General features: G+C 36.9%; 1 protein-coding gene across 3 annotated transcripts in view; it reads right to left on the reverse strand.

Moving 5' to 3' along the window:
- The window catches only part of kcnab1a (potassium voltage-gated channel subfamily A regulatory beta subunit 1a), a 353,998-nt gene continuing 335,268 nt past the window's right edge, over positions 1-18,730 (reverse strand). For all 3 annotated transcript variants that reach the window (XM_073041060.1, XM_073041058.1, XM_073041059.1), the window contains exons 9-14: positions 11,285-11,370; positions 10,310-10,430; positions 6,496-6,590; positions 5,397-5,517; positions 3,352-3,440; positions 1-1,956 (exon numbers count right to left, since the gene is read on the reverse strand). In XM_073041060.1, the coding sequence (XP_072897161.1) occupies positions 1,867-1,956; positions 3,352-3,440; positions 5,397-5,517; positions 6,496-6,590; positions 10,310-10,430; positions 11,285-11,370 (602 nt within the window). In that variant the 3' untranslated portion in view covers positions 1-1,866. The remainder of the gene's footprint in view (positions 1,957-3,351; positions 3,441-5,396; positions 5,518-6,495; positions 6,591-10,309; positions 10,431-11,284; positions 11,371-18,730) is intronic.

The following is an 18,730-nucleotide window of genomic DNA, read 5'->3' on the forward strand; positions in this document are numbered from 1 at the left end:
TTGAACAAAAAAAAGCATTTATTCCTGAGATGTTGCACCCTAAAAGAACACAGGCATTAACTACAGTTGTATAACCCAAATCAAAGTCCAAAGATATGCAATATCATCTAATAACTCCAGGCAATTCAATTAGATTGCTATTATAAATCTATTGGATTTATCAATTATAATGCAACAAATCATCAAAAGAAACAAAAGCATTGTACAGTTTGATGGAACCAATTATCCGATAGTACACCTGTATCTAATCAAGCTTTTTTGTATATACAAGTTTTAATCTACTGCAAGTCATTTTGTAAGCATCAAAGTAAAGATATATGAACATCAAATGAAATCTGTTAATTAATCTGAGTGCATAGTAGGTACTCTGGTATGTATTGTGTTTGTTTCAAAAAAATTAAGGATGAACACTAATTATCCTTAAACTACTTTGTTTCACAGATTTTAATCGATTTATATTAGATTTTAAAAATCTGTTAACAGGAGAGGGGGTTTTATTTTCCCAATGATCCTGTTCTACCATTCAGTTTATCATGGCTGATTTCTACCTCTGGATTTCCATGGCAAGTTACCGTGGCCAAACACTTTTGAATTGATTTTAAAGAAACATTGACTTTAAGTATCCACAGCCTTTAAGGGGACGAAAATCAACACTGGTGGCTTTAAAAAAAAAAAAAAAAAAAAAGATGTATAAAGGATCTTTGCCAGCAAAGAAAATAGCATTGTACCTGCTCGGGGCCAAATCTACTTCCTGAGGTGCATTGTCAAAACCGAACATAACAATCTGTTTTACGTTATGTACAACTGAAGTGTTGCTTCACTCTTTTCTACTTCACCCCCTCTCACAATGAAGGCTTTTCAAGTACATTTTCTACCTAATTTATTAGTGTTTTTTTAATTATAGTGTACTTATACCATTAATTAGTCTGCCTTGATTCCATTGTGTGTAACTTGGCTCTTTTAACTGGCCCACTCACCTTATCCATGTTGCTAACTTTCTGCCTCAAATATGTAATGTCTCTTAACAGTACTTTTTACATAGCGCTCTTTATTAAAATCCAACAGGCATGGTAAAGCTTAAGATCCCAGTTCAGCATTTCTGGGGTCACTAGTGTCACAGTCAGTCTATATATATTTATTTCCTTTTCTCACTCCTGATTTCAATGAAAGAATTAAAAACTAGACATTTATACAACATAAGCTTTGTGGAGCTTTCTTAAATAAACTTCCATTCTGAAGAAGGTATCGAAGAGTTTAGTTGAGAAGTTCATACAGTATACTACAAGTGAATGCAATATAGTTACAATGCAAGTTAACCTTTGATTATTACAGATAGTACCCAATTAAGAACAAGTTAAAACAAGCATTGACTTTCAGCATATTTTACAATGCAAAATAAGGTATGCAACGTCCATCACTGGATGTGAATTCATTGATGTAAGCACACTTAGCCTCCTGTTCTAAGAAAGTCACTAAAGTTCCAGCTCAGTGCAAGCAAGGAAATGTATATGACTGATCCTATTGCAGGACGAGGTTTAGAAGGGAGGAAAAAGAATACTTACTTAAGCTTTACCAGAATTAGTAGTTCAACGATACACAAGCTATGAACTTGCATGATCTAATTTTTTTCATAATGCAAAGAGATAAAAGTAGAGCTCAGTTTTGCTGATTAATAAACTTCAGGAACCACCTTAATAACCCAGGAATGTGCTTCTCAGTAAGGACACACTCTCTCGGGGCATCGGCATGCACCTGTGGGAATTCAGCAGGGAACAGCTTTAAATTCACATTAACCAGACAGTGGTTCAGCAAGTAAAGAGTACCACTTTCATCATGCATTCCCAGTCAATGTCATGCTTCTTTAAGTTAGGATCTATAGTCCTTCTTGCTGTATGGTTTGTTGCCCAGTATAGTATCAATCTCAGTCACAGTCTGTGTTGTCAACTTTGAGAGTACCTAGAAAAAAGATTCAAAGCAGGTCAATCAAATACTAAGGATAGAATGCTTGAAAAGTAGTTGACATTTACTTTGATATGGACTATAGTCGGGAAAGAATTGAATCCTCTTACAGCTTTTCACAGTACAAAAACATTCTAGAGTACATAAACATTATTTCATTGCTGTGTGCAAATTAGCTTCCTGGTTTGCAAAGTCCCTAAATAATCTGTGATACAGAGGAAATATTTTTATCATTGATTAAATCTCAGCCAGGACTCTAACAATATTGTTTACATCCGCTTTACTGGACTGACAGGGCTTTGTTTAATGTCTCAATTCAGTGACAGATTGGTGTGACTGATTCAAGGTCCTAGGCAAGGGTACGTACTGATGAATGCAAATGGGTGCAGGAAGAATAATCAATGAAAAGTTTTTACACAAAATAATTCAGTATGAGTCTAGCTGCCATAACAGGAATTTCACTTAATATTTGTATTGGTGTTCCATATTCAGTACTGGGCATTCATCAGCTTTGCATAGACTGAACTGAAGCAGTTTGTTATGTAATTTACTCTACATTTGCTTTTTAAAATTAATATTAAATCATTTATAGCCCTTTCCATTAAAGCAGGAACAGTGATGAATTTTGATTTGAGAAAACAGTAAATTGCAAGACATAGCTTTCCTTTTACCTGCCAATATAGATAGAGAGATGGTGTGGCTCGGACTCATTAGAGATGACTTATTGTAGTAGGTTGGTAATCTCATTGGACGTGCGACAATATGTTCAGACGGGTAAAGCAGGAGTATTGGAAGTGAAAAGGAGGAATGGCTTACAGTACGGAAAATATTGTGTTCAGAATCACAGGATGCTTGAATCATAGAATAGTTACAGTGCAGGATGTGGCCAGTTGACCACTGTGTTGACTCCCAATTTCTAGGGACTTCTTTAAAACTCACACACAGACAATTTAAAAAAAATAAATTTACAGCTTGCAATAGATGTATAGCAGTTACAATATCTACCTCGCAATTGTTACAGGCTATATTTGTATACAGATAAATAGTCAAAAATGGCACAGGGAATTTAGTGTCAAGTTACTCCAATTTGAATAATTTCTAATTAATAACAATTGGAGCTTTACTGAACTAATCTTCAGCATGAGGAGGCAAAATGTAACAAAACAGCATGCTATTTTGTATAAAATTTTTAATAGAACAACTCATTCCTGTGACCTGTGCAGAAACCTGTATTAACCTTTAGTATTTCTAGTGGTGTAAGGAAGTATTTCTAGAGGGTTCATAATGTGATTATCTTTCCTCCTGCAGTTTATTGTGAATGTGATAAATTCCATTGATAGAAACATGATACAGCAATGAATCAATTAGCTGATGCCTTTAATAATCACTTGCCTGTATGGCACCTAGGTTTTCTGTAAGCTGCTGTGCATTGGAGGCTCCTAAGAGGACTGAACTGACACCCTCTGTACGTAGACACCAAGCTGAAAGTAGAAAAGAAGTGCTAAATTAAGAATAGAATACAATTTTTCTGCAAACTTCTGACAAAAGGCCTGCAATGTGAAACTTTGATTCAAAGTATTTGTGCATTCCTCAATAGAGAGCCTTATCTTTGAATTTTCTGTTTCTCTTTATACACCATTTCCCAACCTCTGGAATGTTTCCAGCACCTTGTTTTCTTTTCTGCTGACACTATATGTTTTAATTAAGGAATACAGTGCATTCTGGTTAACTGGGACACATCGGGACCAGTACATTTTGGCCCAATTAAGCAGCTGCATCAAATAGTTGAGGTTTCATGGAAATAGTTAAAGGTGTGTGTGTGTGTATATGAAAAAACTTACCATTTAACTAAAATTTAAATTCTGTATTTAAAAACACAAAACAAAATAGAAATTACCAATACCTCTGCAGTACTATAAAATTGTGCATTAGTTCCTAATATTTATCAGAAATTAATCCTTGTGTCTGCTGCTGTGTTCTTTTGATTGACTGTAAATGAACAAAATCAGCATAGACACCTAGTGCAGAAAATGGACTGCCTTCATGCAATGCATCCTATAAATCTTTATTTTCATTGTAACATTCAAGATGAATGTTGATACCTTCAAATTCTTTGTAGTTCCTAACTTGTTGAAATATTGAAATCATTTAATCTTCACTCCCAGCCATTTTTGGTACCTACAGGCCTGAATGCTTGAAACTGCAGTGAGAAAAAGAGTTCTGAATTGTCTTCCTGCTTATTTCTTGCCAACCATCAGTGTCAAAAATCACTGCTCTTTGAATATAAATACATGCAATTGATGCTACTTGAAAATTGTTCCGGTAATTTTATTTCCCTCCCCCTTCCCTCTCTGGCCTCTTACCTCTTCTCACCTGCCTATCACCTCCCCTGGTGCCCCTCCTTCCCTTTTTCCCACAATCCAGTCTCCTCTCCTATCACATTTCTTCTTCAGCCTTTAACCTTTCCCACCCACCTAGCTTCACCTATCGCCTTCTAGCTAGTCCTCCATCCCATCACCCATGTTTTTTATTCTGACATCTACTCCTTTCCTTTCCAATCCTAAAGAAGTGTCTTGGCATGAAACATCAACTGCTTATCAATTTCCATAGACGTTGTTTGACATGGTGAGTTCCTCCAGCATTTTGTGTGTGTTGCTTGAGATTTCCAGCATCTGTAGAATCTTTTGTGTTCACGACATACCACTTAGAATCAAGACTACCTACACCTTTAGGGAGATGTTTTCCTGTAATCCTTGCACTTCTGTGCCCAACAATTAATTTCCTGGCCAATCTGGTATAAACCTCCTTTTCAATGCTAGTAAACTGGTCTCTTACCTAAAGGGCTTTTCTATTTCCACCCAAATATTTGGCCTCATTCTTTTTTCACTGTTCCCATTCATTTTGCATCTATATTGTTATCCAAAGCAATTCATTGCCATCAATTTGTTCCCTGTTCATTGTGATCTTTTGCTCGAGACTAGCTGCTGGCTAACCAGGTACCACTCTAGGGAAGCAATTCTGTTTGCTGCATGTGAACTCTTATGTGCCAGCCTCCACAAAGTACAGAGTTGATTCAATCCCATTCCTAGTTTCAGCACTAAATTTGAAGGGAGCTATTCAAACTGTTAGATTGGTAGCTAGCTTTTCTCCTAAAGCCTCTTTTAAACAGAGAAATAATCTGTAACAAGATTTAATTAAAACCCCGACATAAAATCCCCAAAATGGTCAGAGTTGACCCAGTTAGACAGACAGAAGGTCCACGCCAATGTGATCAATTAGTAATGGCTACAAGAAGACAGTTTTTCGAGTCAAATAAGTTAGTGGAGATTTACTTAAAGTCAGCTAGTTCAAATTTACTCTTTTAAAAAAATTTAAAGTATCAAAGAAATAAAATTTCGGAGGCACATTACTTATGGATCTCTTAAAACTGTTCTCACCTATTGCTAACTGAGGCAGAGTGCAGCTCAGACGTTCCACAATCGGACTGAGATCCTTCAGCTTAGCCTGTTGTCTCCTTCCTTCCTCGCTGATAATTTTGTCCTTCAACCACTGGTAACACTAAAGTCAGGAAAATCTGTTGTAACTTGTTACATTCAGCATTCTTAAATAGTTTATAATTTATTTTAATGCACTTGGGATAATCCACTTCGGTACTTCCTCAGAATGTGACAGAGCAAACTGAAAGTACTGTAAATACCTTTTAAGTATCTATACTTGTATTTTGTTATCTGTGAGATGCCAATTTTTAGATTGCAATGTCCCATAGAACTAATACTTGACAAATGTAGAAAGTAATATTTTTAAGCTTTTGTAGATTCTTACAAAATACTGATTTTAAACTCACCTAATACTGAGCAATGCATTTTATACAATCTATCATTTTCTCATTTCCAAGCAACAAGATTTCAATCTTGTTTAATTATGTCCTATTAGTGTATTTAGTCCACGGCATGCACTGTGTATATCATGTGTCATAGTGTAAGAGTTTGTCATGGTGCACATTGTAGACAGCAGTGGTTTTCGAAACTACCTCTGATTTTACAGTTCTACAGAAGCGTATCTAATGTTTGCAGGAGTCTGTGTTTTTGGACTCTTAATTGCCCCCTACCTTCGATTACATCATCGCTTTCTCAGGTTGTATAATATTGTTACCTAAATATATAAATTTATGAAGTGGCAATAAAGCATTAAAAATAAGTCCATCAAAGGATTAGTGCTTCTGGTTTTAAGAACCACACTTTAAGAAAAGTGTAATGATTTCTCAGAGAAGAAAGAATCAAAAAGGACATCAGGGTGTGGAATGCACATCTAGAAGGGGGCACATCTAGAGGCAGATTCAGTCATATCCTAAAGGAAGCTGGAAATGTATCTCAAAGGAAAATGTCGCAGGGCTATGGGGACCAGATGGATTGCTCTTGCAGAGCTTGTACTGACTCAACGGGTTTGTATGTCATAACCTTGTTTCTAGCAAAGCAAGACAAAGCCATAACATTCTGTTTCTCCAAAAAGAATACAAAAATTCATGATTTGTTTTACCTTTAAAGAAGCACGTGAACTATCGGGTACTCCAATATCATACTTCCCACTAATGATTCCACAGGCAAGTGGAGACCACGTCATTGCCCCAATTCCTACAGGAAGATAATAAATGGAATTGAATAGATGCTGAGCAGCACATTCCAGTGGTAATGGAATGGCTGCACTATCTTCAGATACACAGACTGGTGAGTGTCAAAGTATTAATTAAAACTGGAATGATTCTTATGTCTACACGCAGGGGTGTCAAACTCATTTTAGGTCACGGGCCGGATTGAGCAAAATGCAGCTTCATGCAGGCCGGATCAGTCGGACGCGTGCGAACGCAGCTTTCGTTGCCTCTGCTTTTTCAGCCTGCTCTCATGTGTCTCAGTCTCTGCTATAACTACAAAGTGTTTCACTTTACAAATTCCGTTTCTTATGAAGAAGACTGCCGAATAAACACTAAAAACCCTGAAAACCTGGTACCTGAATAAACTCAGCATTAGCCATATCATACGCCATAGGCGCTTCGATTACTGGGGCCAGCTTTAATAGTAATTAGATATTATCTCGCGGGCCAAAGATAATTCCACCGTGGGCCGGATTTGGCCTGCGGGCCTTGAGTTTGACATATATGGTCTACAGGAAGACATTCATTGTCAAAGCCCAAAGCCAATATCCACTAATAGTTTGTTCAGAATCAGAATTCTGGTATTCCATTCTTAAAACGTGCAAGGCTCATTTTTAAATAAGATTAACAAAACTTGCACTATTCAAACTGCTGACATTGCATTTGGAATTAAATACTTTGTAGCAGAGAGCAACCAGGGTACTGTACTCTTTTTTAAATGTTCTTCTGTAGGTAGATGACCAGAACTGCACACAATGCTCCAGCTTCAGCATAACACCCCTACTCCTGTACTCAACACTTCGATTTAGTGTGGTGGTTAGCACAACACTTTACAGTACAGGCATCCTGGGTTCAATTCCCCTGACTGCCTGTGAGGTATGTGTACATTCTCTCTGTGACCGTGTGGGTTTCCTCCCACATTCCAAAGGTGTACCGAGTGGTAGGTTAGTTAGTCAGTGTAAATTGCCCTGTGATTAGGCTAGGATTAAGTTTGGGGATTGCCGCGTGGCATAGCTGGAAGGGCCTGTTCTGTGCGGTATCTCAATAGATAAGTAAAGCACGGCCTCTGGATCAATTCATAGTTCCAAGTTCATATCAAACTTCTAAGTGCTGCTAATTGTGAACATAAAACTAATCATCAATTCATTGGCTGACAATAGTATATTCCCACCAGTGTGAAACTTTGTTTAGTGTCTCAGTCAATGAACTATATCCTAATGAAAGTTCAATAGGTTATTCCACATTGGCCAAAAAAATCACTAACTCCTAGTTATAGGCTATGTGCTGTATTTCATTTCTTATGTTTCAATGGAGTTAATTATTTGTGTCCTTAATAAATACTTCTGAAAATGTTTCATCCAAACCATTTATGCTCCAGTGATCTGTTTTCCCTTCAATTTTAATATCAATTTTGTACTTTTCATCACAATGACTGAATTTTAAAAAGGAAATGATAGGGTAGGTAATCAGAATCTTCTTTCCAGAGTGGGAATGTCTGCTGTGCCTTGCACAGGCACGTAAGATATTTAACAACCTCTGAAATGCAGCAGAGATGTGGCCCTCATCCCCCTCAATCTGCTCACAGCTGTCGGTCTTTATCCGCACAACTGGGTGCACATTCAAGACTGCCAAGTGAAGTCAGAAGAACCAAACTTCCAGTCAGCTGACTTCCACTGACTTGATAACTGCACTCTGCCTTTGAGTTACTCGTGGAGTCCCTAAGGAGACATAACATATCTGCAAATTTCCCAATGGTTAGGCTGGCAAATCTGCCAACTGAACTTCCCCAACTGCTCCACGAAGTACCATGGAGAAAATCAGATAGTGGGAGAAGGCAAATTCAAGGCAAGTCACTACTTAATAAAAGCCTTAACTTTCTTTAAATGTATTACAACTTTTCTGGTATTTTTGCCAATTTTTTAATAAAAATGTAATATTTGCAATAAAAAAAAGCACTGGAATAACTCGGCATAAGGAGTCAAAAGAGTTTGCTGACATTTCAAGTGGACTGAACGTAGAACAGTGCAGCATAACCTCTTAAATGTCACTATTGTGTCTGCTTCCAGCAGTCCTCCCAGCAACTTGTTCCAAGCACTCCCAATTTTCATGTAAAATAAATAAATCACCCTCTCACATCTTCTTTAAACATCCCCTAATCACCTTAAAGCAATGCCCTCTAATATTTGACTTTTGCACCCTGAGGAAGAAGGTTCTGTCTACCCTGTCTATGCCTCTTGATTTAAAATACTTCAATCTAGTTGGAAGGATAATGATAGGGCAGATGGAACATGGTAGGGGATAGGAAAGGTGTACCAAGGGAGAAAAACCTATCTGGAAGTCAGTTTGGGGAGAGCACTGGTGTGGTGGGGCGGGGTGTGACATATCTGAAAATGTTCATGCAATTTGGTTTGTAAGTTATCCAAGCAGAATGTGACATATTGTTATGTGGCTCTATTATTTTGCATATGACCCCAACGTAGAAATGGAAATGGCAAAAACCGGACTGGGGAGTGGGGTGGGAAGAGAGAGGGTGAAACTGATGATAGGATCACATTGATGAATCCCTGCAGAGAGGTGTGATAAAGAGGGGAAGATGTACTTGTTTAGGACCATGTTGGAGTTCCAGGTTTCAGAATCTATAACCTCTTTTGATAGTATTTGGAAAGTTAATGCAAATCAGGGATGTTCGATTGCCCGAGGGCAGGCTTAACCAGCTGACAAGGAAATTCTGTAGCTGGGCAAATTAGTTTTGATCTGCAGAAAACACAGGATCCCACTCCTGAGGTTTGAAAGGCAGGTAACAGAAGAGCGCAGGCAGCTTGAGGGTCATTAGATACTTCAGGTCATTCACCATGAGGAAAATAGCTGTATGAGATGAATTTCATTCAAGTTACTCTGTTTTATAATTTTAAAATGAATCCCACAAGACCAGAATAGGCAATCTCTGAAATATTAGATCTGTGACTCAATATTCCTGAACTGAGCTTTGAACAAACACAGTTTAATTTTTTTTACCCTTCTGGCCAATTTCTTTGGGGGAAAAGGATTCAATTAAATGTGCAAAATGCATTGCATGACAGTACGACTTATATTAATCAGGTTTGGATGAGTCAATACCTTATTTCTGTAAAAAATGTGCAATGTGACTGACACTGATTTAACTAAAGATATAAATGAACTGCCATTTCAGAATATTGGATTAGGTGAAAACGAATGGGAAATTAGTGCTCTCAAAATCAGGTTAACAAATTGGGTAATGTGCCAGCTTGTCTTCGTTGGTGACTTGCCTGAGACAGGAGGTTGTTGATTCAAATGCTGTTGCAGAGCTCGAATATTTGACAGTGGTGAATGCTCCAGTGAAGTGGTGTGCATATAAGTTGCTGTGTCATATTGATGTTTGTAAGAGATATTTTAGCAGTGCTCGGGTCTATTCTAGCATTTCAGGTGATGTTAAAGATTGCAGTGTGCTAACCAGCATCATTAAAAACAGATGAAATGATCAATAATCCCACTGCTCTTTGTAGAATTTTACTTCTCATAGTGACAATGCATTTCATTGGACAATAAGTATTTCATCATGAATATTCTGATATACATTACAATATAATGTAAATATATCTTTATTTCAAACATTAGTATACATCCTGAAACTGAATGTCGGCTAGACCACTGCACGAACTTCAATGTAAACACAGTACTCACCAATTTTGTGATAAAGCTCAGGGAGCTGGACTTCAATCTTTTCTCTTTGAAAAATATGATATTCTGCTTGCTCACAGACGGGAGGGATCAAATTAAATTGCCTTGCCACTGAATAGGCCTCCTGGAGAATAGACAAAAATCAGTAAGAAACACTTTTTGAGGTGGGCTCTAACAATACCTGATGAAATGGATGAAGAGTTAGCTTTGTTAGTGCACAACTTACAAAAGCAGAAGTACGAGAGCTGGAAGGAAGAATGAAATACCAGAATCTGTATTTAACTTGTAAACATTTGCTTGAAATTATTTATTTATAAACTCATTTACTGGACTATACTTAATGAGCAAAAAATATTGGAAATAAATCCATGGTCAGTCACCAATGAAACTAATAAGCCATCATTATAAGTTGCCAAATTTATGTCTTATTTTCCCAGCATACTTTTGTTCTGCAGTTCAGGATCTCAATTAGTTTTATTCTAGAGATTATTGATAATCAGGAAAGATCATTTGACAGACACCTTTTTGATTTTATCATATCAAATTAGCCAATGAAGTGAAGTGACAGAGAATTAGCAACTTTTGGATGCTTTTTGATGCCTAATAATAAGCAATAGAGCTCATTTAAGTAGTTAATTATGACAGACAGACTTTTCGTCTGATAAAAAGACCAAGGCTTTGAAATAACATTGGTATGATCAGAAAATAATTATTAACATGCTGTCTAAAATTCCTTTAGGTTTCGGGAGAATTTCTGTCAAAAACTGCTCAGATCACAATATTCCAAAATATGTACTGTATTTTCACACACTGTAAACATTACAGGACTTTAAAAAATATACACTGTAATTTTGTTTCTAGGTTGAGCACTACTTATGATTAAATGCTATTTTTCTGAAATTTCAGGTGATTATTTTCATCACCAGAAGTGTGTATTGCGTACTTGATTTCCATCTCCAAGCATTTAAAGATGCATACCATAATCTCCATGGCACTCCAACGGGATGTACCCCAGTACATGGCCATTCCCTGGTTTATCACATGCGTCATCGCTCGGACAATCTCTAAGTACAGGGGAAGGCATGGGAAGCAAACAAAAAAATATTTTTAAAGGCAAATGAAAGCACAGATATAATGAGGATAGGACTTGCCTGAAACATGGCATTTAGCAGAGTGCCGCTGTGGTGCCGTTGTCTAAATTTCTTCTATGATTTCAATTCAAATAATGCAAAACTAAAATAATCTGCAAAAATGTAAGGTTTTTTTTAGATCTGTGCTCATCCTTTGCTTGAGGCATTTTAAGTACAGTAAATGTGATCGGATGCCCTGTTGCCCCACAGCTGATTTTGGAATTTGATGAAGTTTCTCACATCACTGCTGTTCATGACTGTAATACTATCAAAAAGTACAAGCACAATCACAGCAGTTTGGTGTATTATATAATACATCAATTCAGACCTCAGAGTAAAGGAATTTCCTAGTGACTTGACATTAAAATAAATGCTTCACAGTTAAATGAGGTGTGACTAGAGTAGAATATAGAAATTACCTAACAGTTTCTGATTGTTCAGCTTAGACAGGGGAACCTCATTCTTATTTGAATAATTAGTTTATTTTTGTCACATGTACAGAGGAACTTTGAAAAACGTAGTTTTGCATGTTCTTCATACAGATCATCTCACATCATCAGTGTACCAGGTAGTACAATGGACTAGAAAATAACAGTGTTACAATTACAGAGAAATAAAACCACAGTTCTGATTAATGAACACATGAAGAAATGACATTAGTCTGGATCTTATCACTGAAATTACCAGAATTTTTCAATTTTGGTACTTGATGGAAGACACCACTAAAGAAAAGCACATTAAGTTCAGCAGGCACACTTCACACATTCTTAAATTCTGCCGATATGAACGTATCTGGATGATGCTCATTTCCACTTCGGACAAATAAATAATTTATGCATGTTGAATATTTCAGATAGTGATTTTTACCATCCTTTGGAAAAGAGTGATGGAGCCTTAATTTAATATTTAAAGTTCTATGAAGTCAGAAAATGTCTCAAAACACTCGTTAAGGAGCAGCAAATTCCTCCACTGTATTTGACAATATTCCTCCATCCAAATACAATAACCAGCATTAAATAAAACCTCAACATTGCACACAATAGACTAAGAAACTAGATTTCCAAATAATTAATTATAAAATACTTTGAACTAAGCCTGTTATTTCTAGAGTTTAGAATAATGAGTGAAAATCTCAGTGAAACTTTAAAATTCTTTTACAGGGCTCAACAGGATGGATGTGGGAAGGGTGCTTTCCCCCAGCTGAGAAAGTGGGGCGACCCACAGTCTCAGAATAACAGCTTAGCCATTTCGGTGCAAGAAGAAATTGCTTCAATAGGCAGCAAATTTTTGAAATTCTCGGCCTTGGTGGACCGCTTGGGCTCAGTCCCTGAGTATATTCACAATAGAGATTGATAAATAGAAAAGCTAGCTCAAAAGGACCAAGTTTAAAAGCATTGCATTAAAATAAGAAAAATACTTTTCTCAAAAAACTCCTAAGACTCCTGATTTCAATTTGTTGTGTGAATTGTTTTAGGATATATGCTCTACAAAATTGAATGCCTGCTGAGTTCTTCTAATATTTTGTGTGTGTTTCATTCTTTGGTTAGAATTGGTTTTAATAGATCATGCTTGATCACTACAGCCACTAAGAGGTGCTGTTCATCTATAAAAGAGACCTGACCCTGCATGGAGTAAGCTCACATATCCAAACCAAGATTCATTCTCCTAACACAGCTGTAACATGAAGAAATTTTATACTCCATCAATGTAGCAGAAGGTAGAGCAGTTCTGTCAGCTGCAATCTACAGTGAGCTGTTTTATATTTGCATTCTACCAACACAGAACTTGTACATTAGTCAGCATCTGGGGAAGAAGCGAAATAGTGGCAAGGTTTCAGGTTGAAGACCTTTTGTTAGTTTTGACCCATCAGCTCTTCTGTCCAAATCAAATGCTTCAAGACTATCGTGTTCTGCTTTTTACAGCTTAATTAAATGTGATAATGATGCCTTTAGAAGGCATCTGTAAATTGTAGGGATTTTCTCTGTTACAGTTTGAGCAGTGTCGCAGTTTATTATCTTCAATTGCTTCTGCAGAGTTTTGATTCCCTCTGGACTGCTGTTGAGAGGCACTGCATCCTCAGCAGAAATCAGGGATCTATTAATGACTGCTGTGGAATAGGAATTCAGGCTGAGGGAAAACAGCTTAGTGAAGATATTGCAATCTAATTTTGCAACTTCTAGGACCCAAGCATTCAAACTTGGGAATGTCTTGAGTGACCTGCCTTCATAGCCTAATTACAAATGCAGGTATTTAAGGAAAAATAGAAGTGCAAATACTTTCAGAATGAATTTGCGACTGTTTAACTCACTTCACTTTTGCCTCCTCAAGGTTAATTTAAGATCAGTTGCTTTATTAAGTAGATAAGTTTCATTTGCTGTCTAGTCTCTTTGATTTCCACAATTAACTACCTTTCCATTTTTGATTTTCTACTCTGCCACTGAGCCGTTCTGGGATGTCATGGTGTTAGAAGAAGTGAGACGTGGCAATGTAAGTCCACACTTCTATTTTGTATGTGAATACATCTCATACTCAACAACAATGAAATCCTATTTATCAGTTTTGCCATTGCTTTTAAAATATTTATATCTCTATAATTTAGGCACTGCATCTACACTGTCCGAAGGGCCACTTGTGCTTTGATATGTGGCCTCCAATCCCATCACCAAGGTCACTGTAGATGTGATCAGTAACTGTGATCCAGTACAGGATCACCACTATTAACGTAAGAACCTGTCTGATTATTGGTTATATTGCTACTCCTTGCTGTTCAACCAATTTCCCCTCAAATTCTTGGACGTGAAATTCTGAAGATTTTTTGAGGGATTTTCATTGAATGCTTCCTGGAATTTTATATGAGTAATAAATATGCACACTCCAAAGTTAAGCAGTCACAGATAAGCACAGGTAGAGTGTAACAAAGAAGCAAAAATAAACTAAACATCTGGGGCTATCAATATAGCGAGCAGTAGTTAACAGTTATTAACTACACGCATTAACAGTAAAATATCAATGCAACAAACACACTCATACCTCCCCCACCCCTCACGTTATCAAGCAGAATGCTCAGGTGTTGATTATGCAAGGCTCTGAAAGACACGCATGGGTGCCCGCCTCACCTGTGTTAGCCTTGGAGTCTAAGCCATTGAGAAGTTAGGGAAATGAACTGAGAAAAATAGGAACCGTGCAAGTAGATACCCCATTTTAATTTTCTGCATGGTGTTAAGGGCTGGGGTATATACGATAAATCCCACAGCCCAGGCAGCCTTGGGGTCCTAAAATCTATATAACAATTACAGCACGGAAACAGGCCACCTCGGCCCTTCTAGTCCGTGCCATCCGTCCACTACTCTTTTGTTTGCTTCGCTGAAATAAAATGAACCAGCAATCAGCGTTTGGCTAGAGATAAAATCTATAAAATGCAAAGATTAAATCAAAATTATGCAAGCATTGTTAAATTATAAATGTAATTGAACATTTACTGAGCCCTCTTCTAATAGTCAGAATGTATTGTACAATTATCTTGTTTATTTGGATTGGGGGGGTGGTCCCAGGTGGTGAGAAACTACCAGTATGGGTGATTGTTCACTTGAGTGCTGTAAACTAGAAGGTTGGAAGGAATGAGGGAATGTGCACGACCAGGGCCGGGAAGTTTGCAACCAAACTGCTCTCTGACCAAACTGGTTTCACAGATTTTGCAAACTCAGTCTTTAATTGTTGTGAAAGTATAAGAAGCTACTTGAAAATGGGCTTTACGGAAGGAAATAATGGAGCGACAAAATTAGGGGAACACAAAGAAATACAAATTTAAGAAACACTGAAATCTGAGGAACGTAGAAACGGAGGAGGCGAGCCATGCCCACGGAGATATTTAAGTACAGGAATGAGGTTTTTTAAATGATCATAGAGATCATATTCCATTGGAAAATATCCGGAGTTTGACTATTGTTACAAATCCCACAGCTGGGACTGAGATTCAATCTTTAAAAGTAACAACTGCTTTTTCATGATTTAAGAACAGATATATATAGTATGTTGGGCAGAAAATTACATCCACTGAGCTAAGAGAAGTCCCAAGAAATTGTTTATAGGTAATTACTTCTTAATGTTTACTTAAGTAAACAGTATCTATATAGTAACTGGTGTTCAATGAATTTGTGAATCCTTAAAAAGATAGATATATATATATATATATATATATCTATATACTTTCCTGAGCTTACTTCCAATTTTTTTGTGTTTGAATTTCCAGCATCTGCAGATTTCCTTGTGTTTGCTCTTCCAATTTTTCTGGCTGGTTAATGTGTGTACAATTAGTCAGTATTATATCATGTTTAGTTTGTTGATGTTATATTTGATCCAGCGTTATTTAGATGCTCCAGATATTCCATTCATATTCACTGATTGCCCTCTCTCTCCTGACTTTCATTTTTCCAAGTGTAATGAAGAAAAACTTCCAAGGATAACTCAGCAAGAGATACAGAATTAATATGGGTGAGAAGGGAACCGCAAAATCATGAAAAAACGTGTTGGTAGAGTTTTTGCCCATGCCCTTGGAGACAGTAAAGCTTAGCACGTGCACAAGTTAGTTTAGTACATTACTTGAAATTTAAAATGTTAGCTCAAGCGTGCTTGTTTTACTTGCAAAACTGCATGATTACTGTTGTGGCAAGCAAGGTGATATGTTTTTGTTTAACTGTATGGATACCCTGCTTGGTCTTAAATGGCTCCCAACCGCTGCTTCTCAAACTAAGCCTTGGCTGATTTGCTTGCTTCATGATTTATGATAATTGCACTCTCTGGGGCCTGATAAACCTGTCTGTTATCTCAGCTGAGCTGCTAAGCAGTTAAACATAAATGTTAAACTCTGGATGCTACTAATCGTAGATAATAACAAATCATAGTTATAGATAGTTATCAAATCATGGATACAGCAAAATACGTAAGATAATCAGCCCTGCCTCTGTTTTATGATTAAAACTGCATTCCCTCTTCCTGTACCATACTTCGGGTTGTTTATTCAAGAGAATTAATTACAGGGTATATGCATTGAAAAGAAACTAATAGATGTCCAAGGTCATTGTGCTAGGCTACTGTACATGAGTAATTCCACCCCGAATACAATACAGTAATTAAGGAAGATAGGTTTCACACTATAGCCTCACAAATCATTTTGTGAAAGAATAGAGTCACCACCGATCATTTGGACTAAATTATTTGAAGATCTATACTCAATGTCCATGATCATTTATGAAAAATGATGTGATTATGTTGAACAGAGAAAGGACTCACATTTACACGACACCCCCAAGAACTTCAAGATAACACAAAGCCAATGGTGCACTGGAATGTAGCAAAAATGGGAAGCGTGGTAGCTAATGTATATAGAACTATATGATAACATTCATGTTTATTTTGCTGTTAATCGAGGCATGAATATTGTCCAAGTCAAAGGATAACTCTCTAGTCTTTCTTCAGTGTCATGTTATGGGATCGCTGACATTCACCTTTGACAACAGAGGTCCAGGAAGATATTTTTTGCTCATCTGAAAAGAATGCTGATGTTCCATTTACAGCCACACCTTGCACTTCACTGGCAGAGAAAAAAATGTTTCTCCCCCACACCCAGTTGGTGAACTTTAGTTGCCATAGTCCTCCACTGCTGTATCTACTGATTAAGGTTTGGTGGAAGAGTTTCAAATTTTAGGCTTTGATATGTAGTTTCCAGAATGCAGAAAGGCAAATAGTCTCTCAAATGAAGCGGGAGATTGGGGTGGGGGGTTTGACCTAACTCGACTTACTAATAGCAGCAAAACAGTAGTTGTTATGCATTGTCTTGTCTGTTCACTAGATGTCTGGCAATATCTAACTCATCCCCCTCAATATTTAAATTTGTGCAGTCGGGGTATTTCGATGTTCTGTGCTTGTGTGAAGTGCTGACATTGGCTTCTCAGCTGCCTGCTACTCTGATCAGATTGAGAGATTCAGACTTTGCTCTGTACGAGATTACAGATTAACTGACTCCTTAATCTCTCTCCTCAGTAGATCCATAATTAACTTGTCTTTATGTTACTTGTTTCTTTATCATCTACTAGTACACTGTTATTAGATACAAAATACCTGCATCATAAACTGGAACATTAGATCAGCAAAAGCTGAACCAGTGATTTAAATTGCAGAATTTCCCAGACAAAATTAGTTCCAAACTTAAAGACGTTTTTTGCTTCTGAGTATGTCTTCTTGCTTGGTGATATGGAAATGTGGTAAGGGAAAACAGAATACAAAATTGCTGAACATCTAATCACAAGCATTGTCTCCCTTGCCCCAATCAAAATTATGAATGAAGTATTTCTGGAATTTAGAAATTTAAAAAACCTGAAAAAAAATCGGAGAATGAACAAGAAACTTAAAACACATTTTAAAAAATTATCTCAAAAATTTAGAATTGTAAAGTTTTATCTTAATTCTTTAAATTCCATCAAAATGAGTGGATTTCTAAGTAGTGCCGATTATTTGTTGCAACCTTGCATTCCCTCACTGGACTCCTTGTAAGCCCTGCAGTGGAACAAGCTCACAAAAGTGCTCAGAAAGAAGAAAATTCTGAGTAAGCTGAGGATTTTTGCATTCATAAATGGAAATGGCAACTTCCAGCAAATGTGAAATGTCCACGTGAAGAGACATTGAGAAGTAACCGATCAGATGAGCATTTAAATCTAATAACTTGTAACTTCTTTATAACTCAGTAATTCCAAACAAGCGATAATAATTAGGAGTTTATGCCTATCTGTTAATTCCTGAGTTACTTCAGATGGTCTTTAACACAATGATAATGGAAATAAGGGTCAACTTTACATTTTTAGATTTGTTTAGTTCTGGCTATTCAGTATTAATTCTACCAAATGATATTGGAAAGTATTTTTCTGAAAAGAGCCTGAATAAGCACGAGTAAAAGATATAAATGGAAATTTTAAATATGTGAGTATCTGAATGGCTTTCAAAAGCCTTGCTGAAATGTAAAACTAAAACAGAAGATGTTGTAATTATTCACACTGTTGATTAAATATTAGCTCTGTTTCCCTTCCCACAGACGCAGTCTGACTGGCTGAATATTTACTACACCTTCTGTTTTTATTTTAAAGTTGAAAAAAAGCTTGGCTGTAAATGGGTCTGAAATATCACCTGTTTATTCCCCTCCATAGATGCTACCTGACTTGCTGAGTTCCTCCGGCACTTTGTGTGTGTTGTTGCAATAAATGGGTTTGCTGTAATATGCTTACAAACATCAGGTGCAGAGAAT

This window comes from Hemitrygon akajei, chromosome 3 (assembly GCF_048418815.1).
Source record: "Hemitrygon akajei chromosome 3, sHemAka1.3, whole genome shotgun sequence".
NCBI classification, from domain to species: Eukaryota; Metazoa; Chordata; class Chondrichthyes; order Myliobatiformes; family Dasyatidae; genus Hemitrygon; species Hemitrygon akajei.